At 37.0% G+C, this 12,309-nt stretch overlaps 1 protein-coding gene across 2 annotated transcripts in view; it reads right to left on the minus strand.

Moving 5' to 3' along the window:
- ZNF385D (zinc finger protein 385D) overlaps positions 1–12,309 on the minus strand; it is a 417,272-nt gene that overhangs the window by 333,103 nt on the left and 71,860 nt on the right. For both annotated transcript variants that reach the window (XM_030963381.1, XM_030963389.1), the window contains exon 2: positions 661–939. In XM_030963381.1, coding sequence (XP_030819241.1) covers positions 661–939 — 279 coding nt within the window. The remainder of the gene's footprint in view (positions 1–660; positions 940–12,309) is intronic.

A 12,309-nucleotide genomic window follows, 5' to 3' on the forward strand; every position in this document is an offset into this window, starting at 1 on the left:
ATCTGCCTTAGTACAAAATGCCACATGTGTTTTTCTTTGGGGATCACAATTCGCTGTGATGATTGAAGAGTATGTCACCTACTATGAAATGCTTTCCTCAAAGCTGTCAATGAAATTATCAAAGTCAAAATAAGTTTTGTTCTATCTCTGTTTCAATTCAGCCATGATCTTGAAACAAACTTATGTTAGCTCTGGGTTGAACCCAGAATAAGCAAGCTAAAGTTAAAGAAGTTTGTGAATGTAATTCTGTGTAATGTACTTGTTTCAATTTATTTCACAACCACCTTACATTCATTAAAAGCAAGCACGCCCCTAACAAGGGTAACCTTTCTAGTAGACTGTGAAATATGGAGTATCACTGATTATGCTGAAAACCATCAAAATGTAAATGAAATGAGAAAGAATCTGAATCAACATCATTATGTAAACAAAATATAAACTGAAAACTCTTGTAATAACACAGATGGTATATGTTAAGCTACTTGCCAGATGCTAGGGATGACCTCCAGCACTCTGAAGTCACCAAAAGCCTTTGCTTTAACTTCAAAGTATTTGTTGTCTGAATAAAACAAAGTTTATATCCATATATATCAACATTGTGCACATTGCTGCAATTCTCAGATCCAAACATGGCAATGATCTATATATTATAATGCTTACCATTATCACTTTTGAGATTTCCATTGCTGAGCTGTTTCAGCCTCTTCTGGTGGGATTTGCCGTTGTAGTGGATTTGTGCCTGAGCAGCAGAGTTTAGCTGAATGTTACAGACATTACACAAAGTGAAATTGGTGTGTTTCTTTTCTCTCTCCTTCTTTTCTTCAGTGCCATCAGGTGCCAGTTCTTTCTCACCTTCCCGGTCTGGGAGAGATGTGAAATCTGAATTGTACGACTGGTTATCAACTGGTAAATCAGGGCTCCAGGGCTTCTTCATATTTTCTGAGAAGAAAAAAACACAGGAGAAAAAATTGATGAGAACACAAAATAATATGGAAAAGATAGCAATATCTGCAAACCACTAAAAGACAGAAAATAATTTTTTGCATTTTATATTTTGACATTGTATTTCCACTCCTATTTTTTGCTTTCAGTTCAACTTTTCAGTTTTTCTCTGCAACTTGACTAACTTCACAGCCAAGTGAAGCCCAAAGCTGAGCTACCAACAGATGTGGGTCTGGCACCTCCTGTGATAACTTATCTAAGAAAGGGTAAAAACACTGCAGGAGCTGAGAAAAAAATGTGAGATAAAACAACCCTTCAGTCAATGGGAAACAAAGGGGAGAAGGTATAATTAACAGAAGAACCTCCCTCCCCTAATGTATTAGTTCAATAAGCTTAAATGCACAGACCTCACCCTTGAGTTTATTAAATATTTAGCAGCCCCAGTCATCCTCTCACCACTTCCTGTGATTGCTTTCAAGCCCAAGTCTAATAACTTCATAACTTTCTCAGAGTAGTTCAAAGACAAATAAACATGTTATTAGTTTCTTATCTTAACCACCCCGGATTATAATTGAAGGATAGTTAGTTTAGATTCAGCTAATACCAGAAATGAGCAGATAATCCCATCTGCAGAACTGCAAGTGAAACCGGTGTAACTGTGAGCTTCCATGATTAAAAGTGAGCAGAAATGGCACAGGTAAAGAAATGCTCTGAACACTGCAAACCTAATTTGCTATTCAAGGAATGCAAAATGTTATACCAACTTAGCATGTTGATGAGACCTTTATATACCATATAAATCTTTAAAGTGCTTGTTCACCCAGACTTAGTGAATAAATGAAGGTCTAGACAAAGAATCTAATCTGTACTTTGAGTGACAAAATTACTGCAGCCTTAAATACGATGATGCTATTTGGTGTCTAATTGACAAATCAATCAACCTAGAGACAAAAAAAAGATTATTGCAGCTACACAAGAAAATGGGTCTTTAATGCCAGATCCAGAAGAGTTTCAGTGTCTAAAACAAGTCTCCAGATTTGGGTCTGATTACAACAAAATGCTGCAAATCATTCTTTGATAGCTTAAAATTACTTAAATTTCATCAGCTCAACTTTTTTGACAGATCTCACAAAGATTTAAAGACAATTTTTGCCTTCAAATCAAATCACAAAGACAAATTTATCTAAAGAAGAAAATCTAAAATCTATCAATATTCAAATCAGTTTCAATCTCAGTTTTCAGATCTGCTTGATATCTAATTAGCATTGTGTTCTATGCTAACCAAACCCCATTTCATTTAAGAAAGTACAGACTCAAGTCTGAGGACCTCTGCACTTGCTGCAGATCTAAACCTCACTCAACTAGATCTGGCAGTATTATTTCAGCTTCTGTGTACAGTCAGCTCTTATCTAGGATTGTAGCTGTTGAAGGCAAGAGATGAGAAAGCAGGCTAAACAATTCATTCCAAGCAAAAGACACTGTGAGACTGTAGAAGCTTAGAAGAAAACCTGATGTTTTTCAATAGCAGACCTCTAGCACATTTCTCCTAATGGAGGGAGGAGGTTTCTCCTGAGGAAGAAGTATAAATCTATCAACCTCTCAGCCCTTCTGGAGTTTGTTCACTCCTAAGTTTCATCTGTCTAAAATATTCTTAAATTAGTAAGTTCAGTCTTTAATCAATGCAGTATAAGGATTAAAATGCAATCACAATAGAACTAGTTTTACTGAATTAGTCTAGATGCCAGTAACAGTTCAGTAATCACATTTTATATACATGTTGTGCATGAAAAATATATATATATATATATATATACACAATCTATTGCATTGGTAGCATTCCCCACTAGAGAGCAGTGTGAATTTAAAATTACAAGAACAATATACCTCTAGACCTATACTGCTAGCCATATAGGCATAAGATTACTATTAAAAAAAAAACAAACAGATTTTTCAACCAGGATGTACACCTTTGTAAGCAAATACAATCTAGTAAATTAAACATTATATACTATGTGTATACATGTCTCATTCCTTTTGAAACATTTACACACATAAGCTGGCAGCCTAATAAAATGTATTAGCATATTCTTACATCCTTCTGATATTCCAGTCAAAACAATCTAATCCATTAAAGTCTTATTTTTGGCATATAGAATCTGTCTTGCATTACAATTTCATTCCAGAAAACAAAATTACAAAATGCACACTCAATAACAGCACAATAAAATAATAAGGGAAATTCCACCTTGGAAATAAGTGATTTGTGCATCTACCATGTGCTTTCCTTAGAAAAGCATGTAACATCATTAGAGGTGCAATACATTTTTGTGTATGTCCCTGTCACTCTCAAATCTGGAGGAAGGGGATAATTTATAACTGGAGTTTAGGTAACAACTAAAAAAACAGAAGTTTCAGAAATATATATTACACTACAGTACATCACCATTTTCTTTACAGATACACAGTGATTTCTGAATATATAATGACACTGCTAAAGGATTAAAGGGACATATTACAAACCTTTACACCTGTAAAGCCAGTATTAAATGGCAGTAATCAAAACACTCCATTTAAGAAAAAATTGAAAATGTGAAGAAATTTTTTTTAAAAACAGAAACATTTTCTGATTAAAACATTCTGAGCTATTCTTATTCAATATTCAATATTTCTTAAGGAACAAGTAATTAAAGATAGTAAGTGATGAAGAAGAGGGAGGTATTTGAGTATAATTTGCTGACATACTTTTACCACTCCAAATACTATTTTTAAAGAAACAGGGAAAAAAAATCAATTTCTTAAAATCTTGTAAAGATCCACCACTGTTTAAACCAACACACATGTCTAACTCATGAAAGCAACAAGCCTTCAGGTCATGCATGCATCATTATATACTTCCATTTTCTGGAGTAAAAATGTTTAGGCAGCAATTTTGATTGGCAAGGAAAAGAATGCTTAGCTCGTCCTATTGGAAAATTACACAGAATATGGTTTAAAAAACTTACCTTTAAAAGTAATTTTTTAAATTTTTGTCAGTGTCTTATTGGCTTGATAATATGTGGATAAGCTTTTAATGACAACCCTCTTTCACTGCCATCATATTATAGAGTTCATGTTGACTGTACTGGTTGCATATCTTTTAAAGTCATCAGTTTTGCAGAGAATTATTTTTTCCCCATAAAAGAAAGATAGCTTCTCAATTTTAGGGGTCCTAACGAAGCCTGCAGAGCACCAGAAATGAGTGAACTAGGCAACCAAAGATCCCAAAATTTCATGCCAATTTAAATAGTGCTCTGGATAAATGCTTACATTTATTTACCCTGGGGCTCTGAACTCAATTTTGGCTCAATGATGCTTACCAGTAAAATGAACTTTGCACGACATTATAGCTTTGTGAAGTAGAAAACTGTCCCATATGGAAAACCAGCACAACTACAATTTGTAGTGTTTGCTGCCTTAGATAACATAGCTACCTCCTCGAGATTTCTGCTCTAAAATGTGCTTGAAAGTAGGGGATTAGAAATCGCATCCTTCCCTGAAACAATCCTTACCTTTTCAGCTGCAAGCCAATGGCCTACTTTCTAGTCAAGAAAACTGAAAGGAAGTATTACTCATTTGTACTACAATTGTTCTCTTTCCAGACCATCTTATCAGCATAGAACTGTATCTATCACAGTGACTTTGGTTCTGTGTACATAATACTTAAACATGTTGGGTACATTCAAGAGGCCAACAGAGTATAGGAATCTCAGAGACCACTGTGTACCTAAGTCTGTTGTATTTAATGCAGACCTCCTGCCATTGATGAAGGACCTAGTTCAGCCTGGAGAAGAGAAGGCTTCAGGGTGACATTAGAGAAACCTTCCAGTTCCTGAAGAGGCTTACAAGAAGGCTGAAGAGGGACTTTTCACAAGGCCTTGCAGTGACAGAACAAGGGGGAATGGCCTCAGGGTGAAGGAGGATGTGTTTAGATTAGGTATTAGGGGAAAAAATACCTCATTTTTGAGGCACTGGAACAAGTTACTCAGAGAAGTGGACTCTCCATCCCTGGACAGGTTCAAGTCCAAATTGGATGGAGCTTTGCATAATTTGGCCTAGGAAGATTGCCTTCCTATGGCAGCATAGCTGGAACTAGGTGATCTTGAAGGTCCCTTCCAACCCAAACCATCCTAGGATTCTACACATCTTAAAGCATAACTCCTTGTCTACTTCCCAAAAGGTTGCTACAATAAATACATTCCTGTAATAGCTGAAGGAGAGAAAAGATGGACAGGGCATTAAGGACAAAGTCCACTAATTACAATATGCAGGGATTTCTAATATTTCTTTTCAAAACTGTTGAAGACATTCAAGTAGTAATCATCAAAAATGCAGATGTTTGAATCTCGGTTACTTATTCCCAGACTTTTTTCCTAGACACTTTAAATTTCACCAAGAAGCCCTATGCAGAGTCATCTCACTATGAAGCAGACTAAAGCATAAACTCAGATGTTTTGTGGTCAGAAAAATATATTCCTCTTCATTTACAGATGTCTATGCTGTAGATCTCAAATTAGATGGGATGAATTTTGCTATGCCTGTGATGTCTCTCCAAACATTAAAAGGACTGAACTTTCACAGGTAATAATAATAATAGTACTCGTTTTCTGAGATGTCAAGAGATAACAAATATTGAGAGACACCATCTGCTTTCAAGAAACTGATGTTAATGCAACGTTTAAAAAAGAAAAGAGGAAAAGAGAGATTGATTATTTATCAATATCTTCACCTTGTCAGTTTTCACATATTTGGGGGATGTTACTGACTTTCTGAACCCTCTGGTAATAACTGGAATCTTCTCATCTTTTCAAATTTTATAAATACGTTTGTTCTATCTTTCAGGTAGTAGGACATCACCAGTTGACATAAGTCACTGTAGCACAGTGACTTTTGCATCAAGCTTTTAAGAATCTTCTTCACACTGTGAGTTGAGACTGTGTGCCAGGACCCTTCCCAAAACTGGTATCTCTGTGTTGAAGTTTTCCTATTTCTGTTATGCTCCTTGAAGCTCCCTGCTGCGCTAGTACTTGTGATGCCTTTACCAAAAAGCCCATGAGTGCTAACTTGCCTTTGCAACCTTTAATTGAGCTCACTGAATAAAATGCTAGCTCTAGAAATGTATTCCTGGGAGAAGCCTAAAATGATCATACTGCCATCTATTTTAAACGTGGATGATGGGGGCAGGGTAGCCTGGGGGAAGGATCAGGAATACAAAAATAAAATATCCTTGGCTTCTTCCACCCCCCATTATCACTGGATGATCCCAATGCTGCAGCTTTCCGGTTTTGGTCGTGGCTGCACCTGCTCCTGGTTTAGAGCCCAGAGTGATTGAGGTCACAAACGGCCCACTCTGCACATCGCGGCTGCAGCACAACAAACGCACAACAAAGGGGACTGAGCAGCAAAGCGGTGAGAGGACACTCACAGTGGGTGAAAGCACTGCATCTGTGGAACACAGATCCCTCCCAAATGACCTCAGTAACCTTCAGGGTACGCTGCAGGACTCATCTGTTTTCTCTGGATGGATGGATGGATGAATGATCGCCACTTCAGTGGAAGAGCTGCTGTGGAATGGGAAGCTACTGGGTTCTGAAATGCTTTTTAGAAACCAATCAATTTCTCAGGATCTCCTTCTATTTGAGCCTTTCTGATTAAATTTAAATACCCAATGGCACATAATACAATAAATTTGATGTGAAAATCTGGAAAATATATGCATTAAGTAATTTTACACTGTAGGAAGGCTTTTCTACTATGGATTTTAGTAGCAAGAATAATCACTTGTTTCTAGAAATTGAGGAAGATTTTGTCAAGTCATACACCCAAGAGATAAATTAATAGTCAGTGATAAAACTGTGGATAAAACTCAGAATCTCTTCTTGCTGTGTGCCTAATACAGCTCAGATCAAATCACATTTAAAGTCTATATTTACCAAATTTTCTCTTTAAAAATTCCACACAAAATAGAGTAAAAGAGGCATCTTAGCAGGGGGGCAAGAAAAGTCAGGGAGGGAAACATCTTATTTTCTTGTTTATTGTTTCCCTGCATCCTACCAGCTCCAACCAGTCTGATCACTGCTGCTAGCTGCTACACCACTTCAGTCATCCATGGGAATAATAAGAAACTCATAATCATCATCATCTCAGGTGTTTTTGTGAAGTCTAAGAGGAAAATAATCTCTAAAGCAAAAACTGCATCAAGCAAAAGAAATAAAGGCACGTTTTCCACGTGTGTTTATTGCTGAGGGGGAATGATGTAAAATGAGATTGACATTATTTGGGGTTGAAGGGCTTTATAATTTTATGTCTCTGTCCCAGGAGTACTCCCAAGAAATGCTTCTCTGCCAACTGAACCCTATAAGAATAGATACTTATCCATTTGAAACAGGCTTATTGTATATTTGTATACCTTAAGCAATAGCACAGAAAATAAAAGCCTGGGCTTTTGTTTTGCTTTGCCGGGAGAGCACTCAAATCTTTCAGGAAAGGCTGCATTTCAATGCTGCAGCAAATGAGCAAACCCCAGCCTAGCTCCCATCACAGCCACATGCACCAAGAGATCCTAAAGGAACTTACAGATGGACTAAGCAGAAAAAGTTCATCGTTTCTTGGTTCAGCAGTTCCCTCGTGCCAGAAGCAACTAACAGACATCTCATAGTCTGAAAATATACTGCAGTCAGTTTTTTAATTGAGTTCTATAAAAAGAGCTAAGCACTAATCAACACCATATGTTATTCAATTAGCTAGTAATACATATCTATTTCTCAAGCCTGTGCTAACATAATGGAGCACTTTGGGTGGTTTGGAACTATTTAAAGGCTAAGTAATTAATTTGCAAACATCAGCTTCTAAAATCTGAGTAGCACTACAGTGATGACTTACAAGCCATGAAAACTCCCTCATTTGCTTTCTATTCAATCTGTTTTCAGAAACAGTCCTTGTGAAAACCAAGATTTCTGCATTAAATAGGGCCAGAAAAAGACACAGGTTCAGCTATGGGTGTGTTATTCAGGTCCAGAGAGATGCTCCTCTCATGCAGGTAAAGTGAGCAGCTCCTGTTTCCTCACTTCCCTCTCCACCAGCAGTATATCTTGGTACAGACCTTGTACCTGAGGCAGTAATTAGCATGACAAATGATAGAGCTAGCAAAGCTGTACTGGCTCTGCCTACCAAGAAAATTTGTTGCTGTCAAGCAACCTGAAGTGCATTATTTTATTCCATATTCTTGATTTTTGCATACGAAGTTGTGCTCACAGCCTCGAAACTCAAAACTCCTGTTAACAGCAGTCAGAGTTGTCCGAGCTCAAAAAAAAAGGGACAGAAACATCCAACTACAATTCTGGCTGCCTCTGTTGGACAAAACCGTAGGTTTAGCAATATTTCTGAGAAGGTAGGCAGTCAGAACAGGTTTCGAAGGGAAGGGAAGGGAAGGGAAGGGAAGGGAAGGGAAGGGAAGGGAAAAGGGAAGGGAAGGAAGGGAAGGGAAGGGAAGGGGAAGGGAAGGAAGGGAAGGAAGGAAGGAAGGAAGGAAGGAAGGGAAAAAAAAAAAAAAAAAAAAAAAAAAAAAAAAAAAAAAAAAAAGAAAAATATAATAGGGAATTATAATAATAGAATCATTTAGGTTTATACAGATCTTCAACATCTTCAAGTCCAGCTGTAAACTCAGCACTGCCAAGTCCACCACTAAACCATGTTCCCAAGAGGCATATCCACATGCCTGTTAAATACTCCCTCAGGAATGGCAACTCTACCAGTTTCCTAGGCAGTGTGTATAACTGCTTGATAACCCTTTTGTTGAAGAAATGTTCCCAAATATCCAGTCTAAACCTCTGCTAACACAACTTGAGGACATCTCCTATCACTTGTTACCAGGGAAAAGAGACCGACCCCTACCTGTCCATACCCTCCTGTCAGGTATCTGCAGAGAATGATAGGGTCCTGAGCCTCCTTTTCTCTAGACTAAAAAAATCCCAGCTCCCTCAGCTGCTCCTCATCAGATTTGTGCTCCAGACCCTTCACCAGCTTTATTGCCATTCTCTGGAGACATTCCAGCAACTCAATGTCCCTCTTGTAGCGAGGAGCCCAAAACTGAACACAGGATTTGAGGTGTGGCCTCACCAGTGCCCACTACAGGGGGACAATCACTGCCCTGCTCCTGCTGGTCACACTATTGCTGATACAAGAATATTACTTTTGATTTCATAGATAAAAATCACTTTTTTTTTTCTTTCTACAGACTCTCTGGACCAACTCCTATATGTGAAATCAGCCTACAACCTGTCATTCAGATATCCTATAAGTGCCATTTTCCACCTCAAATATCTTTAGTTTTCCCAGTACCTAAATATCCAGTCAAAACTTTATCTCAGCAGAAAGCAAGAGCATGAACAGCTGTTTGGGCATAACGAGCAACTCATTTTTGCAGATGAGAAAGTTCCATTTTTAACACTCCAATACAATCACTACCACTGTATCCAAGTAGGCAATTTCTAAAATTAAGTTTCGGTTAGCGTTTGTGACAAGTTTGCTGATAGGTTATATCTTTGGATACACAGGCACCTTTATTTTCCCTTTTGTGATTAAGTATTTCAGAAATAAGTATTTTGGCAATATTCTGATGAAAACACATTTACAAAATGAAACAGGAACAGAATTAAAAAGGCAAGCCACATGAATAAGCTCTGTGGGAGTTCTGTTTAAAAAAATAAACAACCACCACTTTCCACAAAGAAACCCAAACATTGCAGAATAAAGAATAATAATTTTTAGAAAGACAGTTCAACGCCTTAATATCTTTGTTATGCACAAAAAATGCAGCCATTAGACACAAAATGAAATAAAATAAACTGGCAATAAATGTAGTAACAATGAGGAAGAGGAAATTAAAGGCTACAAGCAAGACATAACTGAAAATAAGATTTTTTTTGTTTTCAGTTCAAAAGAAATGCCAGAAATATGTGGGGTTTTCCTTTTTTTTTTTTTTTTTTTGAATCTAAGAAATTTCAGAAATTATTCCTTGTTGTATTTGAAAGATAATTTCCAAATATTTTTAGAGCTCTATGGTTTGAATTTTCAAACCTTCTAAGGTCCTAGTAAATAGCAATATTTACCACATATAAAAATATCCTAAAGACAATCTCCCCCTCCATTTTGTTATAATTTTGTTTTAGGGAATTGCTGTGTGGATATTTTTAAACAAAAGAGCTTGAAAACATAGGAACCATAGAAGACCAAAACAGAGCAAATTTAGTGCTTCAATCAGTGCTCCCTTTGGAAAATATTTCTAAGTCAAACACAAAGTTCTACATTTGCTTTTCTGTAAATGCTTTTCTAAAAACACTCTGTTAAAAAAAAGAAAAAAAACCTTGAGGAGAAAGTCTTATGGTTAAATCTTATCATTTATACTTTCACAGCAGGAATATTTTTTTTTCAGATTATCTGCTCATTATAAAACACTCAGATAGCTCTGGCAACATTTACAAGTATAGGGATTTTTTTTATTATGTTATTGCTTCATTACACCCACTGGGCCATTTAGTATTGAATTTAATGGAGACCAGATCATTTTCCAAGCAGTACAAACACATCAAGGTGAAAGTCTGTTGTGTTTGGAAATGTTAGCAGATGTTTCTGCAAGTGCTTGTGAAAGTTATTGCTGTTTATCTTACTCTCAAACCTCTGGATTGCATTTTCTTTAGATACTGCATTCACTCCTGAATTCATGGTAATATTAACACAATTTTTGCTAGTTTACAGCACGTGGTTTTTTGGTTAGCTGTTACAATTTTAGCTGAGAAGTATAAAGATATTGTGTGGAACTTAAAAAGCATATTCTCTATCATGGGTTGATAGACAATGCCTTTGCTATTGTCTCCATGGCTGATATAATGTTTCTGCTTGTCAACTATACCTTTATCTGAATCTCTTCATCAGTACTAGGGATCTAAAAATAATGTCTAGCAAATCAGACTATCCTGGACATGCACTGGTAAAAAAATCTGAAAGACAAATCGTGGGACCTGGACCTATTTATGTTTCCTTGGGATGGCACAGTGTCCCAGAGCAGCAGCTAAAATCTTTTGTTACAGTCACACAAGGCCAATGTAGAGCTTCGCTTTTGCCACTGGGGACTTATTTTAACACAAGGACTATCTGTCTGTGTCACATTTCTAATAACCTTTTCATCACAGTACCCAGATGTAATCCATTTATAGAAACGCTTATGCATCAAAAATAAAAATGTGCAAAAGGAATCTAATTACTGAATACAGAAAGTGGGATGATTTATTTTTTATTTGGGATAAATTCAGGTGATTCACTATTAGTGAATGTAAATATATTTTCGAGGCGTGACTGCTATAATCCCACAGGCTGAGTGTGTGTGCCAGTGCACGTTCAGGAAAATGCATCATAAAATATCAGGACCTAAGAGGATGTCCTGGGCAATGAGATATTTATGGCACTAGCTTTTCCCTTGCATTACTTTCCCATGAGTGTAATGTGTAATTCACTCCTCTGCTGAATTGTGTGGAAAATGAAGGCAGGGAATATTAGGGAGAATTTGCTTATATTTTTTATAAGGCAGATAGCTTTTAAGCTAAGTGTAAGAGGAGGGTTTGTAATTATTTCTGAGTGTTTATTGATGCAAGATCTCAGAAATACATTACCTATTTGGAATTTGGACATATACAGTTCCACAATAAAAGTATGGAAATGCAGGAAACCATGGACTAACTAGGGAACAGAAGCCCATATCTCCCATCCAAAGCAGGATCTGCTGCTCCACTTTGCTTCTAAAAGTCAGCCCCTGTTTGAAATTATGGATTGCACAGCATAGTCCAGGAGTATCTTCCAAAACTTAAAGCCTATCAGAGAGGCCCAGGAGTTCACTAAACACGTTAATCAATGACAGTGCCTTACTAATGTTAAAATACGAAAAAAAGCGTCTAAAATAGATAAGTTTTTCCCAGTTTTGCAGAAATCTGTGTATTTTTATACATCTCTTCCATGAGATGGAAGGTAGTGTTGGACCACCACCTTCAGGATTTCACCACCATGTTATTTTTTTGTTGGGCTTTATATGGCATGGTTTTTATATGACATGTTCTTTATATGGCTAGTAATTAAAAATCAATGGTTCTTTCTGAAACATCCTCCCATGATTGGATGTATTTCTGAAAAAGAACCATGGAAAGCATGAGAATAACACCACACACACGCACAGAAGGTAAAATAGCTGATGAGTTCCAGCTTTCTCTGGGAGTCCTTCACAGCAGCACTTCTCTGCAGCGAGTGCACGCAGCACAGACCCTGAGCCGCTGCTTTTCAGCA

Source organism: Camarhynchus parvulus, chromosome 2, assembly GCF_901933205.1.
Source record: "Camarhynchus parvulus chromosome 2, STF_HiC, whole genome shotgun sequence".
In the NCBI taxonomy this organism is placed as follows: Eukaryota; Metazoa; Chordata; class Aves; order Passeriformes; family Thraupidae; genus Camarhynchus; species Camarhynchus parvulus.